Source organism: Passer domesticus, chromosome 25 (genome assembly GCF_036417665.1).
Source record: "Passer domesticus isolate bPasDom1 chromosome 25, bPasDom1.hap1, whole genome shotgun sequence".
Classification (NCBI taxonomy): Eukaryota; Metazoa; Chordata; class Aves; order Passeriformes; family Passeridae; genus Passer; species Passer domesticus.
The window spans coordinates 4,289,937-4,310,099 of NC_087498.1; the positions used below are offsets into that span (position 1 = coordinate 4,289,937).

The window sequence follows — 20,163 nt, forward strand, 5'->3', positions numbered from 1 at the left end:
GCTCGGTCCCTGCAGCTTTACCCTGGCCCGGAGCTGTCTGGACTTTGTCCCCGCGGGTGGTGACAGGGCCCCCCTCGTCCCCCGCTCCCCCCAGGCCGGACGGATCCCTGGGCAAAGTCCTCTGGGCACGGGGGGACAGACAGGGCACCGCGGCTTCCCGAGTGACACCGGGCACTGCGACATGGCGACAGCCCGGGGCGGCGCGGTGGCACCGGCGTGTGGCCGCAGGAAGGGCAGGACACGGCCGGGTGGGTCTGTGTGGCAGCGCTGGCATGAGGAGCTGGCAGCTCCCCCGATGCCCCTCTAGAGTCTCCGTCTACTCCGGACCCCCCAAATCCCCCTCCAGGGACCCCCGAGGTTATCCTTCCATCCCAGACCCCCCAAATCCCCCTCCAGGGACCCTTCCTCGAGCATCCCCCAAACCCATTGCCCCAAATCCCCCTTCTGCTGAGCCCCCGCCCCTCTCCTTCCCCAGACCCCTCCCCAGTTCATTCCCCTCCACTGATCCCCTACGACCATCCCTCAAATTCCCCAAATTCCCTTCCACTGGCCCTCCCAGCCCCTCTCCCTACCCAGACCCCCAAAACCCTCCCCAGACCCCCAAACCTTCCCCAGACCCCCACACTGACCCCCCAAAACCTTCCCCAGACCCCCAAAACCCCTCACTGACCCCCCAAATTTCCTCACTGACCCCCCAAACCTTCTCACTGACCCCCCAGAAACCTTTCCCAGACCCCCAAATTCTCCCTCACTGATCCCCCCAAACCCTCACTGACCCCCAAACCCTCCCCAGACCCCCAAAACCTCTCACTGACCCCCCAAATTTCCTCACCGACCCCGCAAACCCGCTCACTGACCTCCCAAAACCTTCCCCAGACCCCCAAAACCCCTCAATGACCCCCCCAAAATGCCTCACTGACCCCCTAAACCCTCCCCAGACCCCGAAACCCTCTCACTGACCCCCCAGAATCCCTCACTGACCCCCCAAACCCTCCATTCACCCCAAATTCTCTCACTGCCCCCCCAAACCCCTCCCGTTCCCCCTTCACCGTGGCCACGCCCACAGACCACGCCCACCCGCCAAGCCCCGCCCATCAGGCCCCTCCCCCTCGGCGGCGCCGCGCCCCCCTGGCGCCCCCTGGCGGCCCCGCGGCCCCGCGCTGTCGCTGCTCCGGCGGGCCCGGCCCGGCCCCGATCGCTCCGGGCCCCACCGGGGACCCCCGGACCCGCCGGGCCGGGCAGGGGCAGGGCCGGGCCGGGGGCCCCGACACGCTCCGGGCCCCGGGAAGGGCCGGGCCGGGGGCCCCGACGCGCTCCGTGCTCCGGGAAGGGCCGGGCCGGGGGCTCCGGGCCGCAGGTCCCGGACGGCGGAGCCGGGAGCGCCTCAGGTACCGAGCAGCGCCTGGAGCGGGGCCGGGCATCGCCCCCGTCCCTCCCCTCGTGCCCTCCCCGGCTGCCCCGGCCGCCCCTCGCAGCCCATTCCCCGGAGCCCCCCGGGACTCGCCCCTTCCTCAGGGCCCTCGTCCCCACGGGCTCTGCAGGCCCGTCCTGCGCCCTCCATCCCCGTCCTGCGCCCTCCATCCCCTCATCCCTCCATCCCCGTCCTGCGCCCTCCATCCCCTCATCCCTCCATCCCCGTCCTGCGCCCTCCATCCCGGTCCTGCGCCCTCCATCCCCGTCCTGCGCCCTCCATCCCCGTCCTGCGCCCTCCATCCCCGTCCTGCGCCCTCCATCCCCTCATCCCTCCATCCCCATCCTGCTCCCTCCATCCCGGTCCTGCGCCCTCCATCCCCTCATCCCTCCATCCCGGTCCTCATCCCTCCATCCCTGTCCTGCTCCCTCCATCCCGGTCCTCATCCCTCCATCCCCATCCTCATCCCTCCATCCCGGTCCTCATCCCTTCATCTGGCTGGGCTCTTGGGGTGGGTTTAGGGACTGTGCTGGGCTCTTTGGGGTGGGTTTAGGGACTGGCTGGGCTCTTGGGGTGGGTTTAGGGACTGTGCTGGGCTCTTGGGGTGGGTTTAGGGACTGGCTGGGCTCTTGGGGTGGGTTTAGGGACTGGCTGGGCTCTGGACTGGCAGGCAGGTGTGGGGAGGGGAGCTGGAAGTGCAGAGCAGGATTCTGGAGAGTCGGGAGTCTCGGTGGCTGTGTGGAAGGAATGCTGCTGAGGGAGGGCTCGGGGAGCTTCTGGTGGTTTTTTAGTTCATTTGTTCAGTTCTCAGTTCTCAGTGTCCTTGCTGAGCCACAGCACTTCAGCTGACCCCTCACAGATGGGGTGGAGGGAGAGGAGTGGAGAGGGAGGAGAAAAGGCAGAATGTTTTCTCCCAGCTGTCATTCCCGAGGGAATTGCTGAGGTGGGAGTGGGAGAGCCCAGGCTGAGAGGGGAATAAATCCCTGCAGATTTAGGAGCAGCAGCAGCAGGCTGGGGCAGGGTGTGGGGTGGCACGGGGAAGGTGTGGTGCTGCTCTAGGGCTGGCAGGTGTGTGCAGGAGGGCAGCTGGCACCGCCTTTTGTTTGTTCTCAGCTTGCACAGAAAGAAACTTTCCTCTCCTGGGCGCTTGGCAGGGCTGGGGCACGGTGGGGAATTCTCCAGGGGCCGAAGGGAAGGCACAGAGCTGCAGTGGGAGGTGATTTATGGGGCTGTTTTGATGTGGAATGGGACCCTTGGGCAGCTCCAGTGGGGCTCTTCCCCCTCTCCCCACACTGGAAGGGGCCCAGGGCAGCTCTGCCACTCTGAGCTGGGTTTCACTGGGAGGAGGGGGAGGCAGCCTGGCACAGGGAGAGGGGAGTGGAAAGAGATTTCCAATGGAAAGAGGGTCCCAAATAAAGAGATTTTCAATGGAAAGAGATTTGCAATGGAAAGAGGGTCCCAAATAAAGAGGTTCCAAATGGAAAGAGGGTCCCAAATAAAGAGATTTCCAATGGAAAGAGGGTCCCAAATAAAGAGGTTCCCAATGGAAAGAGATTTCCAATGGAAAGGGATTTCCAATGGAAAAAAGGTCCCAAATAAAGAGGTTTCCAATGGAAAGAGGGTCCCAGTTGAAAAAGGTTTCCAATGGAAAAGTTTCCAGGGGAAAGAGGTTCCAAATGGAAAGAGGGTCCCAATGGAAAAAAAACTTTCCAATGGAAAGAGGTTTCCAATGAAAGGAGATTCCAAATGGAAAGAAGGTCCCAAATAAAGAGATTTCCAATGGAAAGAGGGTCCCAATGTAAAGAGATTTCCAATGGAAGGAGGTTTCCAATGGAAAGAGGGTCCCAAATAAAGAGATTTCCAGTAGAAAGAGGGTCCCAATGGAAAGAGGTTTCCAGTAGAAAGAGGTTTCCAATGGAAAGAACTTTCCAATGGAAAGAGGTTTCCAGGGGAAGGAGGTCCCAGATAGAAAGAGGGTCCCAAACAGAGGTTTCCAGTGGCAGGAGGGTCCCAAACTGCCATTCCTGCCCTGGTGCCGGGCTGGGGATCCTGGTGGATCAGGGGGAGACCCTGAGCTGCTCTCAGGGCACACCTGGCATCATCCCCTGTCACCTGCCCAAGTTCCCATCAGGGACAGCAGAATTTCCCATTTCTCACTACAATTTTAAAAAAACAACCAGGAGTTTTTCTCAGTGTGAGTGCAAACCACAGGAGCATTCCTCCCTGCCTGATCCTCGCCCTGACTGGGTCACATATCAGAATTTTTGGGTTTTCTGGGTCAGATATCAGAGTTTTTGTGCTTTCTGGCCTTTTTTTGTTTTGCTTCTACTCCAAAGCAGAGCAGCTGCTGGTTCTCTGACCCTGAAGGACCTTCCCTGCAGTGAAGGCACCTTCACATTCCTCAGCAGCAGCAGCTGCCTCACCACCCCTGGCTGCTCAGTTTTATTTCCTTCACCCTGCTAAACCCCACTCCTCTGTAAATTCCTAAAGCCAGGAAATAAAATAGCTCTCATTTGATTTTTTAAAATTTATTTTTAGCTGTGTATTTTTCATTGTTGTGCAGAGTTTTCTGTGTTGATATAAATGTAATTAATTAAACACAAAATGCACCTGCTTTCCTTGGGTTGTCTGAAGGGAAGTTCAGTCACTCTCCCACTCCCTGCTTTTTAATTTTCTCTGCTTTTATCATTGTTTAATTGTGTTCTCCTTGCCAGGTGGAAGATGGGAGTGTTCCCCTCATGTTTTAGCTGAAACTCCTTGCCATGAAATCCCGAGGGAGATAGAGGGACTGCAGTGGGAATTCCTGCTCACTCCTCCACAACAAATCCAACAACTGCCTGATGGTAAGAATTGGTTTTAATTAACATTTATGACTTTAATCAAGGAGCAGAGCAAAGAGCTGGAGCTCCACTGGGATGGGGAGGGCACAGCTGGAGGTGCTGGGAGAGCTGGATTTGGGATCTGATTGTGCCACCCTTTGTGTCCTGTCCCCAGGGATTGCCTCTCTGCCTGGCGTCATGGGGAGCTGCTGCAGCTGTCTGTGCACAGACAGCATCCCAGACAACCATCCCACCAAATTCAAGGTAAATTTTTGCCCTTCCAACCCCATCAGAGGGTCTGGGACAGCTCTGACTGCACGAGGGGAGAGCAGACTCCTGCCCCTGCTCACAAACATCCCTCCAGAGGATTTGCAGATTCATCACTTCTGGTTTGGGGTTTTTATTTCCCCCCTTTCCTTAAGAAACTCCTGCTGAAAATGTGTTTGTATTTGCTGCTAAATCGCCTCTGCTTGGGAAATGCAAGGAAATGGGGGACTGGAGAGAAAAACCTTTCATTGCTCAGGGCTGTGTGCCAGCCCTGAGCTCCTGCCAGCCACGGATCCCTGCTGGCAGCTGGGAAAAAGGCAGCAGGAAAAGGGGGAATCCATGGAATTGCAGTGCTTGGGGCTGCTCAGGGACACCTGCAGCTCTGGGACACCCTGCAAGGGAGACATGGAGGGGCTGCAGGGGAGGGAGTGGAGCTGCAGCACCTGGAGGAGGGGCTGGAGAGTCCTGAGGGAGCTGGGGAGGGGCTGAGGCTGGAGAAAAGGAGGCTCAGGGGGAATTCTGGCCTTGATAGGAGGGGACAGCCAGGGGGATTTGGGATCTTATCCCAGGGAACAAGGACAGGAGGATTGGAACAGCCACAGGGGGTATCAGCGATGATGAGAGAGACAGGGAGACTCTGAGAGATGGTCAGAAAAATCCAAATTTATTGTGGGCTAAAAGTCCAAATTTATTGTGGACTACCTATGCTAATATACTATTTCAGGAAGGGTGGTAATGTTTTACTACAATGATTGAGTTAATCATCACATGAACAAACTTCAGCATTTTACAACATCTCTCGCTGGCAGAAGTCTTGATGTAATTTTCTTATCCAGTAAAAGTCAGCCTGGTTTCATCTTCTTGCAGTCTTCAAAGCTGTTTGTTCTTGCCAAGGCATCCTGATTATCAAATCTCTTATGTTAACCAGGTCCAAAGTCTTGTGTGTCCCAAAAAGGGGAAGTTTAGGCTGGAAATCAGCAGGAATTTCCTTATGGAAAATTGGGTGGTCAGGCCCAGGGAGTTCCCCAGTGTGGCAGCAGCTCTCTGGCCACAGAGAGAAACACACAACTTTCCCAAGCATTGTTCTGTCAAAGGCTGTGAGAAGATCAAAAAAAAAAAGAATTAAAAATAATTCTGATCTTAATTTGTACACTTGTTACTGTGAGCATGTGGAGTGTGTTATGGAGATTTGTTTACCAAAGGGTGATTTCTTAATTAACCAGTGGTGGTGGTGTTTGGATTGGAGGAGCAATTAATTCCAGCTGTATCAAGCTGCCTGTGGGTTCTGTTCTTGCTTTTTCTGCCTCTGTCAGGTCAGGATGGAAGGCACTGGAGATAGTTCACGTTCACACTCAGGTGTTTATTGGTTTTTATCAGTTACAGCATTAGCAAGGCACAAAATGCCAAATATCTCTTGGTACAAGGTCTTTTAAGGCTAAACTCTCCACTTAAGAAATGACACCTAGATTATATTCCCTTTTAACCCAAAAACTGATCCCTCAAAGTCCACAATGTGGATTTTTCTGTCCAATTACAAAAAACACCCCAGCCCATGGAGAAGAAGGAGGAAGAAGGTGAAGAAGGTAATAAGGAACAACCTGCCTCCACCCTAAAACCTCCATCTTCCTTCATATTTATTTCTGTATTCTAAAACCCCGAACTCTAAATTTTCCACCACACTTCTGACCAACTCCACACGTTTAATCCCAGTTTTGGAAATCTCCACAGCCCCAGGTCACATTCAGTGTTCTCATGTGGATCTGTGCCCCTCAGCACAGAAAGCCCAAAATTCTCTTAAGAAAACCCCAAATGCTCAACATCCAGGGTTCCAACAACTGTCTACAAAAACATGAGTTTCTTAATAATGAAAAATATGAGTTTCTTAATAAAGAAAAGGATCAACCTCCTGTAAATGGGTGGAGTCTCCATCAATTATTCTCCAGGCCTGATCCCTCGGTGTTGGTGGAGATTTGACCTTGTGAAAATTGCCAACCACTTGTTTTTAAAATTTTAAAATATTAATAAAATGGTTATAAAAATAGTAATATAATTAGAGTAATAAAAATTTGGACAATTACAATTTAGGACAATACAAGACAATAAAAACAAAGAGTTAGGGACAGTCTGGGTACCTTTTTTTTGGCAAAATAAGGCCGAAAAAAGACCCACATTAACAGAGGGTTAACCCTTAAAAGCAACAGCCTGTTGCATATTCATACACGGTGCATAAATTCCATTTAAACAAAGGATTCTGTCTGGTCAGTGTCAGCTTTTTCCTCTGAATCCTGACGGTGTCTGCGAGGTGGGAAGAACTCGATAAGAGAGCAATAAATTCTTTTTGTCTGAAAGATTCAGGTGTCCTGTGGCTATGTAGCACAGTTTCTATTTTAACATTATGTCATAACCTAAAACTCTATTTAACACCCTACTTAAGAAAATGAACACAGCATAACTTTCTAACATAACACATATATTAACATTTGTGAAAAGCCGATCGCATTTTTCGAAAAAGCCGTTTTCTCAGCCTTTCCCAGCCGCACGTAATGCCTGGCTGTGCTGTCCCGTGTCCCCGCAGGTGACCAACGTGGATGACGAGGGGCACGAGCTGGGCGCGGGGGTGATGGAGCTGACGGCGCGGGAGCTGGTCCTGCACTCGCGCGGGCGCCACGCCGTGCGCTGGCCCTACCTGTGCCTGCGGCGCTACGGCTTCGACTCCAACCTCTTCTCCTTCGAGAGCGGCCGCCGCTGCCACACCGGCCAGGGTCAGTGCGGGACCATGGGGACAGGGACAGCGGGGACAGGGACAGGGACAGCGGGGACAGGGACAGGGACAGGGACAGGGACAGGGACAGGGTCAGTGCGGGACCATGGGGACGGGGACAGGGACAGGGACAGGGACAGGACAGGGTCAGTGCGGGATGGGGACAGGGACAGGGACAGGGACAGGGACAGGACAGGGTCAGTGCGGGATGGGGACAGGGACAGGGACAGGGACAGGGACAGGACAGGGACAGGGTCAGTGCGGGATGGGGACAGGGACAGGGACAGGGACAGGGACAGGACAGGGTCAGTGCGGGATGGGGACAGGGACAGGGACAGGGACAGGGACAGGACAGGGTCAGTGCGGGATGGGGACAGGGACAGGGACAGGGACAGGGACAGGACAGGGTCAGTGCGGGATGGGGACAGGGACAGGGATGGGGACAGGGACAGGGACAGGGACAGGACAGGGACAGGGACAGGGACAGGACAGGGTCAGTGCGGGATGGGGACAGGGACAGGGACAGGACAGGGTCAGTGCGGGATGGGGACAGGGACAGGGACAGGGACAGGACAGGGACAGGGGCAACAGGGACAGGGACAGGGGCAACAGGGACAGGGACAGGGACAGCAGGGACAGGGACAGGGACAGGGACAGGGACAGGACAGGGACAGGGACAGGGACAGGGACAGGACAGGGTCAGTGTGGGATGGGGACAGGGACAGGGACAGGGACAGGGGCAACAGGGACAGGGACAGGGACAGCAGGGACAGGGCCCGGCCAGGGTCAGTGCGGGACCGCGACAGGGACAGGGACAGGACAGGGACAGGAACAGGGATAGGGACAGGGTCAATGTGGGACAGGGACAGTGCCAGGACAGCAGGGACAGGGTCAGGGTCAGTGCGGGACGGGGACAGGGTCAGTGTGGGACCGCGGGGACAGGGACAGGGACAGGGACGAGGCCCAGCCTGGGTCAGTGCAGGACAGGGACAGCGACAGGGACAGCAGGGACAGGGTCAGTGGGGACAGTGGGGACAGGGACAGCAGGGACAGGGACAGCAGGGACAGGGCCTGGGTCAGGGTCGTGCCGGGGCAGCAGGGAGAGGGACAGGGCCCAGCCAAGGTCAGTGTGGGGACAGCAGGGACAGGGACAGGGACAGGGACAGGGACAGGGACGGGGTCAGTGCCCAGCCAGGGTCAGTGCTGGGGCAGCAGGGACAGGGACAGGGTCAGTGCCCGGCCAGGGTCAGTGCTGGGGCAGCAGGGACAGGGACAGGGTCAGTGCCCGGCCAGGGTCAGTGCTGGGGCAGCAGGGACAGGGACAGGGACAGGGACAGGGACAGGGACAGGGTCAGTGCCCGGCCAGGGTCAGTGCTGGGGCAGCAGGGACAGGGACAGGGTCAGTGCCCGGCCAGGGTCAGTGCTGGGGCAGCAGGGACAAGAGCAGGGCCTGGGGCAGGGTCAGTGCGGGGTGGGGACAAGGACAGAGGCAGGGACAGTGCCAGGGGCAACAGGGACAGGGTCAGTCCCCAGCCAGGGTCAGTCCCTGGGGGCTCCCTGGGAGCAGCCCTGCTGAGATTTCTCTCCCCCTGATGCCTTGGAGGCTGCCTACAACAGAGCATGGACAGAGTTAGAGGAATAAAGTAGGGATTTGTTAAAATATACTGACAGTGACCCCAGAGCTGCTGGGGAAGGGCTGTCCCTGTCCCCTCACCTTGTCCCCTGTCCTGCCTGCCCAAGGAGCCCCTTCAAGGACACACCTTGGGCAGTACAAGAGCCTGGCCATGGCTCCACCCCAGATGGACTCAGAGCCACGAGTTTTGACACTTTTATAAGTTTTGCTCCATTTCCATATTGGGTTCTGCAGTCCCATCCTCCCAGTTTGGTTCTGCTCAGAGCTCTGATTTGGGAACTTTGTGGCAGAGGAAAAGGAATCCCACGTTTCCCTGGAGCTGTGAGCACGGAGAGGGAAGTGACTCAGCCAAGCTGGGTCAAGTCACAGCAGCACTGGGAATAGTCTGGGAATAGAGGAATTCCAGTTTTACACTGGTGCCTCTTGGTTCCTTCACCAGTCTGGCTCTGTTGCTTTTTAAAAGAGCTGAACATTTCCTTGGCATCTGCATCCCCCTGGGAGAAAAGAAAAAGTTGTTTCCTCATTCTGTTAATGTGTTTGTAAACTCCAGAAGGACTCCCGGGAGTGCTCAGGGTCTGTGTGAATCTGCACTGGCATCTGCTGCTCTTTAATGTTTATTTCAGTGGGGTTTTCCTCTCCCATCAGGGAATTTGTCCTTTGGTTTCTGCTTTGCCTTTTGCGGGGTGAGGATCAGTGTGAAAATTTAATCCAGGGGTAAAAGTTCTGCCCTCTGCATGCTTTGGTTCTGTTCAGGTCCAGGCAGAGGGGATGGAGCAGAGCTCCCACACCCTGCAGAGTGTTTATCAGGCAGATAAATGAGAGGGAGGATGTGTTTTGTTGAGTTTTCTCCCTTCCTTGTAGGATTTTATCCTGCTTATCAGTTTGACCTGGAGCCCTCCTTGCTGATGCTGCTCCCCACCTGATGCAAGGCAGATCCAGCTGGGGTTTTTTGGCCAGAAGGTGGAAAATGAGGATCTTTGGGAGCAGCCCTTGTTGCCAGGCTGCTCCTGTTGCCATGGCTGTGGTGTGTGCGTGTGCCAGCCTGGGATTGGCTCCTGGGCTGGGCTGCTCCTTTGGGGACGGACTCTGGCATCCCAGAGATTTTTAAAAATCACTCCCATCCCTCCCTCCTGTGCTTTGAGGAGTCACAGCCTGGATTTTCCCCTGGAAAGGGGGTGCCAGGGGGGTCAGGTGGGAGAGGTGAGCAGTTCACCTGGCCCCCCACTCCTGTGTGGGGTGAGCTGGAGCAGCACTGAGGGGGTTTAAAGCCAGGCTGGATGCAGCTCAGGGCAGCCTGGGCTTGTGGCAGTGGAACTGGATGATCTTGGAGGTCTCTTCCAACCCAAACCATTCTATTCCATGATTTCTGCTGTTTCCTGAATAATCTGTCACTATGGGACATGAGAAAACATAATGTGAACATGTTGTTGTTCTCAAGGCAAAAAGGGAAGTTTGTTTTCTGACTCCAAATTTATGGATTTCCAAAGGTGACAGTGGATTGGAGGGTGACAGTGCCACCTCTCCAATGACACTGGACAAACCAACAGCCCATCAAATTTCTCTTCTTCTATAAAAGAATGCAAAACAATAACTTATTTACAGAAGGTGTGTGAGAAAGTTTGCTACAAGAACGTAAAGATCAGAAGGTTTAGAAAATGTTAAAAAATCAGGGTGACATCAACCCACAGGGTTCTTGGTTGTTTTCCTGTGGCTTGATGGTGTTAAACAACAGCAGAATAAATCAGAATTGATTTAGAAATGGGAACAACACTTATTTTTAAACCAGGATCTTTTCCTTGCTGTTCCAACCCTCCTCTCTGTCCCTGGCAGGGATTTTTGCCTTCAAGTGCTCCCGAGCAGAGGAGATCTTCAATCTGCTGCAGGACCTGATGCAGTGCAACAGCATCAACGTGGTGGAGGAGCCCGTGGTGATCACCAGGAACAGCCACCCCTCGGACAGGGAGCTGGCCCACAGCCCCCAGGGCCCCAGCAGTAAGGGGACAGCAGGGGACACGGCCTGGGCTGGGTCTTGCTTTGAAAAGTCTGTTAGGGAAGGCAGGAAGCTCCCTTGAAATGGAGAATGTAAACCCCCTCCCTCCTGATTGTTACCATTTTGAAATTAAGGGGCTCTCAGGGGAGGATGTGGGAGTAGGAATAACAGCTCTTTATTAGGGAAAAAAATAAAATAAAATAAAAATAGAATAAAAATGCAGTAATACAAATCAACCCTGGCAGAGTCAGAGCAGGAGCTGCCCGTGTGGGGCAGGGTGGTGGCACAGTCCCATCTCATGGTGGCTCAGCCCTCCTGCAGTGCCAGCTGTGGCTCTGCTGGAGCATTGGAATGCCTCAATTCCTGTCTCCATGAGGAATTCCTCACATTTAAAGGAGGGCCTGGCCCTTGTGTGTGTGCTCCAGCACTGGGGTGCCCCTGGACAGGTTTGGTTTTACCAGGGTGTCCACAAGAGCCCAGCTCGCTCTGAAAGTGTAATCATCCTATTTTGCACCAATTTAATGCTCCTCTGCCTTGATTCCCTCCCAGGTCTGGGCTACACTGGACTTCCCAATGGATTTCACAGCTTCCCTGGAGAATCCCTGTCCTACTCTGCAGCCCAGCACCCCTCAGCAAGCAGCCTGAGACATTCCTCTGTGGGGGAGGACTCTACCCACCCCCTCCTGGGGCCTGAGGAGCAGGTAAACCCATCCTAAACTCTGCTCCGTGCAATTCTGGGTTTCCCTCTCTCAAAGCTCAGGGGATCCTCACACCTTGTCACTCTTTTTATTCTCTTTATTCATTTTACTCCTGGAAGCTCCTGCTCTTTATGCTTCACTAGAACTGGTGTTCTGTCCAAAAATCTGAGTTCTGTCCTCAACCCACTGGCATTTGGGTGGCAGTGACCTGCCAACTGTCTCACAACCCCTAAATTCAGACCCTTTTTATTTTTGGTTTTGGGGTTCAGCTCTTTGCTCGCAGTTGTAGAATTTTTAGAATTTTTCCCACAAAACCCAGCTGGTCTGAGGCACCCCCAGGGAGGCCTGGGCAGGTGTGAGGGCTGTGGGATCAGCTGTGAGCCACTGGAGCTCACAGTTTGTGAGATGTGCATCGAGCGTGACACAGAACCCTGAATCACTGGGAAGGATAAAATTCAACCCGTGCCCCATCCCCACCCTGAGCACTGAGTGCCACCTCCAGGTGCCACCTCCAGGGATGGGCACTCCAAACCTGCCTGGGCAGCCCCTTCAAAGCCTGACCAGCCTTTCCAGGAGGAAATTCCTGAGGAAATGTCCTCCATGAGGACACACAGTGTGCATCTGCACTGCACTCTCGTTGTCTCCCTCCCAAACCAACTTCTACATTTTGCCTCCAAAAACCTTCCCAACTTCCAAAATCCTTCTCCCTCCTCATCCACTGACCGATTCCCCTCTCCTGGTGGTTTCTCAGCTGCTTTGCTCTGGTCTGTGCTGTCTCCTCCTTTCACTGTCCCTCTGCTTCTCTCCTTGCAGTCCCACACCTACGTCAACACCGGGGAGCCGGAGCCGAGGGGCCGGCACTGTATGCACTCCCTGCCTGAAGCCCACCCTCCTTTCCCCCCTAGGAACCACAGCTGCTCCCTGGAAGACCGAAACCCCCAGGTCTTCCTGCAGCCAGGGGAGGTGAAATTCGTGCTGGCTCCCAGCTCCGGCTACCGCCGGCTGTGCCGGCACCCCCGCGAGTGCCAGCCTCACCTCTGCCCCCCCAACAACAACAACAACGAGTGCCAGCAGGGCTGTCCGTCCCCGCAGTGCGTCTACGAGAACCTCAACGGGCTGGTGGCCCCCAGCACCTCGTCCCTGTGCCGGGCTGGCCGCTCCAAGGCGTCCCGGGAGGACGGGGGCTGCTGCCAGCGCCGCTCGGCGCTGCTGCACTACGAGAACCTGCCGGCGCTGCCGCCGCTCTGGGAGCTGCAGCCGGCCCGGCACAGGGACGAGGACGCCGGCACGGCGCCCACGCCCTCCCCGAATGGCTTCTCCGAGGCCGGCGAGGAGGAGCCCCTGCAGAATTCGGCGGGCTCGGAGCCGCGCCGCGCTTTCCTGCCCAGGCCGCGGCGCGGCCGCCTGCCCAACGTCTTCAGCTTCGACTTCCCCCGGCCCTGCCCGGAGCCTCCACGGCAGCTCAACTACATCCAGGTGGAGCTGGAGCCTGAGCCCTGCAAGGGGCAGCAGGAGGCGCGGGCGGCAGCCCCTGGCAGCCCCGGTGCCCGCCGCACCGACTCCTACGCCGTCATCGACCTCAAGAAGACGGCGGCCATGTCCAGCCTGCAGCGGGCCCTGCCCAGGGACGATGGCACCTCGAGGAAAACTCGGCACAACAGCACTGACCTGCCCCTGTGAGGGCCCCAAGTGCCAGCCCCGTGTCGTGGCTCTGGTCGCTGCCCCTCGCTGTGTCCTGCCCCCCTCAGTGTGGCTCCCTTGCCATCGCCCTTCCCTGTTTGTCACTGCCGGGGCCCAGCGTGGCTCCTGCGGCTGCTGCTGTTGAGGCTCGTCTGTCTGTCTGTCTGTCCGTCCTCCCCTCTCTGTGCTGCTCGTTTTTCAAGCCTTGTGGGGTGTTTGGTGACTCTGAGGGTTGAGTTCCGGGCGGGAGGGAGGTGGCACGGCCTGGGCTGGGGCAGGGCAGAGCCGGCTGGGCACTGCCCCGGGGTGAGCTCCCAAAACTGAGCTGCTTCAGGAGCTCTGTGCACATGGAGCCCACTCCCCGTGGATCCCACACCTCCAGGAGGGCTCTGCACCGAGGCCACTCCAGAGCTGGGGTTTGCCTTGTGGTTCCAGGGGTGCCTGGAGATGAGGGAGCTCACGCCGTGGCCTTTCCCCCCTCAGCTCACTGTTTGTTCCTGAAGCTTTTTATCCTTCTGTCCCTGTCTCAGATCCAGTTTCAGTTGGGCAGCTGCAATGAAACCAGGAGGACACAGAGCCATGGGCACACACTGTGATCACAGAAACCTGATTGCCTAAATCCTTAAATTCCCTCCCCTGCTTTAGAAGAGGAGGGAAAGGCCACAACCATGAGGGAGATTGGAAGTTTGGTCTAGAAAACTTCACTTGTGCCATACCCTGCTTTGTTTTTTTACGAGGGTTCTACTTGGCAGCTGCTGAGAAGTGCTGTGGGTTTATTTATTTGTTTCCTTATTTATTTATGAACTGCTCTTTGCATCCCAGTTCGTTGCCAAACTGGTGCCAGTCTGCAGCCCGCACTCTGGGGGGGACAGCCCCCAAAACAGCTCGGTGGCTTTGCTGGGGGAAAAAACACTGTGGAGGAGAGCAGCTGGGGATGCAGAATGTGTGAAGCGGGGGCTGACTGTCACGGGGTGGGTGGGAGGTGGAATGGGAGACGTGGGAGTGGGAGCGGAGCCGCCGGGCAGCCGAGCCTGGAGCGGCATCAAAGCCGCTGCTGCTGCCACGTGCCTGGGGCCCGCTGCAGCCCCAGCTCCCTGCCAGGAGCCAAAGTGCAGTTTGTTCTCTCAACTACGGACCTGGAAGGGCTCAAATTCCGGGTCCATTCGTGGCCTTTTGCTGTGGGTTTTTGTCTCGATGCCGGGGTGGCGCTGGGCTGCCCCGGGACGTCCCCTCGTCCCTCCCCGCGGGACACGCGGGGGCTCGGCCTTTGCCTGGAATTCTCTGTGCCTGTTCCGATGGAGAGCAGTGCTCTGGGGTGCTCTGGGATCCTCTGGGGTGCTCTGGGATGCTTTGGGGTGCTCTGGGATCCTCTGGGAACCTCTGGGAACCTCTGGGATGCTCTGGTGTCCTGTGGGATCCTCTGGGATTCTTTGAGATCCTCTGGGATGCCCTGGGATCCTCTGGGGTGCTCTGAGAACCTCTGGGGTGCTCTGGGATCCTCTGGGGTGCTTTGGGATTCTCTGGTATCCTATGGGATCCTCTGGGGTGCTCTGGGATCCTATGGGGTACTCTGGGGTGCTCTGGGATCCTCTGGGATCCTCTGGGGTGCTCTGGGATTCTTTGGGATCCTAGGGGATCCTCTGGGGTGCTCTGGGAACCTCTGGGATTCTCTAGGATGCTCTGGGATCCTGTGGGATTCTCTGGGATTATTTGGGATCCTCTGGGGTGCTCTGGGATCCTCTGGGGTGCTCTGGGATCCTATGGGATTCTCTGGGATGCTCTGGGATTCTCTGGGATCCTATGGGATTCTCTAGGATGCTCTGGGATGCCCGGACCCCACCTCCCTGCTGGCTGTGTCGTGTTCCTCCTGGGCCAGGACCTGGCTCCAGTGCCAAGCCCCGTGTCCCCTTGTCCTTCCCTCTGCTGACATCCGTGGAAGAGGAAAGAGCCCCACCCCCAGCTCCGAGGGTTCCAGGGTTTGGAAGTTCAGGCTTTTTTTGGTTTTTGGTGCTGTCATGTCCTGTTGAGCCGTGACCCTGTTGGGAGCAAGGCCACGTGTCCCAAGTCTGAGTGGTGCCATGTTTGTGTCGCAGAACGTGGAGTTCTTGGCTTGCTGTTGCACTATAAATTCCAAGTGTGCCACATGCTTCAATCCACTGGTTTTTCTTTTCGTTCTGGAGGTCCTTGTGCTCGTCTTCCATTCTTTTGTCCGTCCCTTGTGTCACCTGTAACTGAAAGGAGACCCAAGTAATCTATTTTTATATGTATAACAAATGACTTTATTTGAAGGAAGAAAAAAAACCAAACCAACAACCCCCACCCCAAGTAATGTATCCCCCTAAATCCAGCTTTCATTTAGGGAAGTGAGAGAAGAAATTGTTTATATCTATCTATCTCTATATATATAAATATATATATAAAAGTTAACTGCGTTAAGCTTTAAATAAAGTATTTAAATAAAGAGTTTGAGCTGTCAGTGTCAGCCTTTGGGACAGCACAACTCCCTCTGGAGCCTCTGTAGGAACCTGCTGGAAATGCAAAATCCTCTTCCCTTTTTTCCCAGAAAGGGAGAAGAGGGTGGAATGTTTCCCAATTCCACGGAGGAGGCAGCCAGGGCCCTTTCCAGGCGGGATAAATCCAGGGAAGGTGCTGGGGTGGGCTCTTCGTGCCTTGGGTGGCAGCAGCTCGGGGCTGGGGCTGTCCTTGGGTGCTGCTCAGGGCCACCAGCGCGTCCCTGAGGGTGGCATGGGAGGCTCTGTGAGCTCCTGGGATCAGGGAATTCCCCTGCAGTGCCATTTTTGGCTTTCTTTTTGGCGCTTGAGGTGATGGTTTGTGTTCAGGTGAAATGCAGTGCCAGCGTCTGTCAGCACAGAAAGTCCAAAATCCTCAGCAGCCAGAACCCCAACCCTGGAGTTCCTTAAAGAACCTGGCAGTGCCATCGTGGTGCCTCCAGGAGAGCTTTGTGTTGGGAAATCCGGCTGGGACCTCTCCAGCTGCTGCTTCCCACCTGCCCCAGGTGCTCTGGGCTGTCCCACCCGGGTGTCCCCTCCCTGGCAGATCCAGGGCTGCCACAGGAGCGGTGACAGGTGACAACGTGCTCCCCTGCTTACCCTGAGGGTGCTGCTCCTCTTCCAGGGAGGAGGAGAATTCCATGGGCCTTGAGGATGAGGAGGGATGGAGCTGCACATCCCAGCGTGGGGCATCCCCTGCTCCGTGTCCCCTCGTGTCCCCTTGTGTCCCCTCGTGTCCCCTCGTGTCCCCTCGTGTCCCCTCGTGTCCCCTCCCCGTGGCCCTGCTGCCTCAGCAGGCTGAGCTCCAGCTCCATCCCAACCCCCGGGAAGCTTTGGGGATGAAGAGCCGCCCCCATCCCGTGGTTTGTTGTGGGTTGTTCCCTGCTGGAGCCGTTAAATGGGAATTGTGGTGCCGGGACGGAGCTTTGGGATTTCAGGGTTCTCATCCCGGTGATTTTCCCTCTTTTTTGGGAAACTCCCCCAGAGCTGTGCCTAAGCCACCAGACCCTTTGAGAGATCCGTAATGTTCGTTTTTCCAGTGGGGTTTTTTCCAGGGAAGGGTTTGGGGCTGCCCCGCGGTGACACTTTTGGGATTGTCCCAGCGCGGTGCCGCAGCTTCCTCTAGTGGCCGTGGGGAAACGCTTCCAGAGGAGATCCGGGCTGGGACTGGGAAGTGAGGAAGGAATTCCTCGAATTCCTTCAAGGAATTCTTCTTCCTTCCTTCAAGAAGACATCAAATCCGTGTTCTCTCATCCCTTCTGTGATTTGGGGTCGGTTTTCCCCTGGTTTTATCCGGGTTGGGAATGTTGCCCAGTCTGTTGTGTGCTGATGGAACCCTGTGGAGGTGGATTTTATGGATTTTCTTTTGGCTCTGACACCTTCTGCTGGGCTTTCCCCACGGAAAGGTGCTGCTGGCTGGGATGGGAAACGGGACTGGGACACCCAGTGATCCCTCCAGCCGTGGAATATCCTCAGCAGAATCCTCACCTTGGTGCATCCAGAAATCTGCCTTTGGCTTTCAGGGATCCATCCTGGGCTCTGTGCATCCAGAAAAACCCTCCCAAACCCTCCCAAGCCTGCTCTGGAGTCTGTCCCTGAAGCTGAGGGGACACTGAGCTCTCCTCCTCCCTGTCCCAAGCTCGGTTCAGCTTTTGGCAACTGGAAAACTGAGGAAGGAGCTGCTTCAGTGAAATGTTTGCTGAGACTTTGGCTCTCACAAAGGGTTTAGGCTCCAAAATGGGGTGGATTTGGGTGGTGCTGAGCCCTGGGGGTGGGAGCTGGGCTGCAGGTTCCAGTGCCTGGCTGGGGACTGGCTCTGTGTGACCCACTGGGGACTGACCTGGCCTTGCTGGGCTCCTTCCTGCACCTGGAATTGCAATTTTGGGATGTCTCGTGAGCGGAGGGAATGTCACTGCCTTGACCTTTGAAAGTGGTTCTTGTTTGAGTCTGAGTTAATCCATCAGATTTGTGCCCCTGGTGTTTCCTCCCTGCTGAATGCACGGACAGATCTGCCCCTGTTCCCCTTCCCAAGGAGGGATGGGATGGGATGGGATGGGATGGGATGGGATGGGATGGGATGGGATGGGATGGGATGGGATGGGATGGGATGGGATGGGATGGGATGGGATGGGAGCAGAGCTTCCCACCGACAGGAGCAGAGCTTCTCCCAGCTCTCCACTGTCTCATCTCATTTTTTTTTCCTCTTCTAACCCATTTCAGGTGCCTGCTTTTCCTCGGGGAAGGAGGCTGAATCCCTGCGAGCTCTGCCTGCCTTAGAGAGGGGAAAGGGGAGGTGCTGAAGGTTAAAGGATCTTTATTTCTGCAATTTGTTTGTTATTTCTGAGGAATTCTTGTTTTTCTTACCTCAGCTGTGCTGTTTACTGGCAGAAAATCCAAACCAGGGGTGGCATTTCCAGCTCCCTGTTTTCTCATTGTCTCTCCCCCTCAAGTGGAGGATCATTAATGAATGATTGTTAATGAACCCATTTCCTAATTCCAGGCCCTGGGAAAGCTGCCCTCAGTCTTTCTGGGAATTCTGTCTTTTCCCCAGACTTGGCTGGTCCGGAACTGCTGCTCTCAGGCAGCAGAACAGGTTTGGGTTCCTGTTGCTGGAGGTGAATTCATTAGTGAGAGCCCTGGCAGCTTTGAAGTTGGCAATTACAGGCCAGGGGATGGAAAAGGCTCCTTGCAAAGACGGGATCTAATTTGTTTTCCTTCCCTGAGTGTGAATGGGATTTTTCCAGCTGAAAGGCCCAGATGCTTCAGTGTCACCTCCAGCTCCTCCTGGCATTGTCACCTGTGCTGGTGCCTCGGCCAGGGAACATTTCTGGTGTGGCAGAGAAGCAAAAGTGCTCTGAGCCAGGGGCTGGAATTGTTCCTGTGGGTGATTCCCGGGGAAATCCAGGCAGTGCCTCTCTGAAGGACAGCCCTGTGAGCTGAGGGGAGCTCCTGCTTTGCCCTGAAGGGTGGAGCTGGACAGAATAAATGGAAAGGGGTGCTTGTCCCTGCTGGTGACCCAAGGGGAGACCTTTACAAGACAGTTCCTGGTGCTGCTTCCCCTCTGGCAGTTTGAAGCCATTTCCTTCATGCTGTCTCTCCATCCCCTGGTCCAAAATCCCTCTCCAGCTCCCTTAGGGCCCCTTTGGGTTTTGATCAGAAGTGGCTGATCCTCACCTGCTTTGGGAATGTAAATGCCTGACCTGGAGCCCAACCATGTATTTCCAGTGTATTTACCCATCTTTTGCTCACAGGAAAAAGAGGAATCTTTATTTTGATGTGCAGGAAGCTGTTCCTGTGTTCTGCGACCTCTGTTTTGGAAACAAAACACTAAAGCAGCTCGTGAAGGATCGAGTGCCAGTGTGGGTTCATAAACACAGCTGCTCCGGGGGCAGAGAATCCCAGCCTGGGTTGGGTTGGAAGAGACTTTAAAATCATCTCATTCCACCCCTGCCATGGGCAGGGACACCTCCCACTATCCCAGATTGCTCCAAGCCCTTCCAGCCTGGCCTGGGACAATTCCAGGGATCCAAGGGCAGCCATAGGGAAAATTCCTTCCTAATATCCAACCTAAATTTCCTCTCTTTCAGCCTGAACCCATTCCCCCTTGTTCCTGGTGAGCAGCCCCTCCCCAGCTCCGTGCAGCCCCTCCAGGTCCTGGAAGGTCTCCACAGAACCTGCTCCATCTTCCAGGGGCTCCCCTCGAGTGCTGGGCCACAGAACCCCGGGAAAGGCGTGGGGAGATGGAATTCCCTGGGCTGGAGCTGGGCCACCAAGCCAGCACAGGAGAGGAACTGAAAGCAAAGCAGAGGAATGGCCAGAGCCTGGCCCCAGCGAGATCCTGGGGGTGTGATCCCCATTCTGTGAGGGATCCCCCCATCTCTGCTGCTGGAAACCCTAAATCCATAATTCCTGCTGGAACAACGCCCTCAGGTGCCTTTCCCAAGAGCTCTCTTGCCTGGATTTGGGATGCAAGCAGTCTGGAAAATATCTGGGTAACAGCGCCTTTGCCAGAAAATATTTTGGTTATTTCAAAACAGCTTTGGTTTGTTTGCTAGAAAATATTTAGATGGTGACCAAACCCATTTTGGTCCTTTTTCCAAAGAGTATTTGGGTTATATTCAGAATGTTTTGGTTGGTTTGGGTTCTTTTGGCAATTTGGGAAGTGTGTGCTTCTGGTTTTTTGTTTTCACGGGGAAAAGAGAAAGCAAACAAGGAATTTTCAGTTTCTGGGAGGATGTGGAGGGTGGGTTAAACCCTGAGGGTGGGTGGCACCTTCCTGGGGGTCACAGCACCTGGGTGTGGGGTGGAGAGGGAATTGTGTGCTCCACAAAACAAAGCAATGAATGGGAAAATTGGGTGATTTCTGTCCAAACAGTGAAAGCAGGAGCAGGCAG

General features: G+C 55.5%; 1 protein-coding gene across 2 annotated transcripts; it reads left to right on the forward strand.

Annotated features, from left to right (window-relative positions):
* Positions 1-1,123: 1,123 nt before the first annotated feature.
* On the forward strand, positions 1,124-15,722 carry FRS3 (fibroblast growth factor receptor substrate 3). Of its 2 annotated transcripts, none has more exons than XM_064398935.1 (7): positions 1,124-1,388; positions 4,126-4,254; positions 4,406-4,494; positions 7,073-7,259; positions 10,722-10,883; positions 11,431-11,582; positions 12,393-15,722. In XM_064398935.1, the coding sequence occupies exons 3-7, from the start codon at positions 4,429-4,431 to the stop codon at positions 13,257-13,259; spliced, it is 1,434 nt and encodes a 477-aa protein (XP_064255005.1). In that variant the 5' UTR covers positions 1,124-1,388; positions 4,126-4,254; positions 4,406-4,428; the 3' UTR covers positions 13,260-15,722. The 2 variants fall into 2 exon arrangements, with proteins under 2 accessions (XP_064255005.1, XP_064255006.1); XM_064398936.1 differs by having other exon boundaries at positions 12,485-13,220.
* Positions 15,723-20,163: the final 4,441 nt, after the last annotated feature.

Bases quoted from the DNA above. Each gene is read 5' to 3' on its own strand.
- FRS3 (XM_064398935.1), top strand. From the start codon at position 4,429: ATGGGGAGCTGCTGCAGCTGTCTGTGCACAGACAGCATCCCAGACAAC. The intron at 10,884-11,430 runs GTAAGGGGACAG...ATTCCCTCCCAG, and splicing joins CAGCCCCCAGGGCCCCAGCA to GTCTGGGCTACACTGGACTT. The intron at 11,583-12,392 runs GTAAACCCATCC...CTCTCCTTGCAG, and splicing joins TCCTGGGGCCTGAGGAGCAG to TCCCACACCTACGTCAACAC.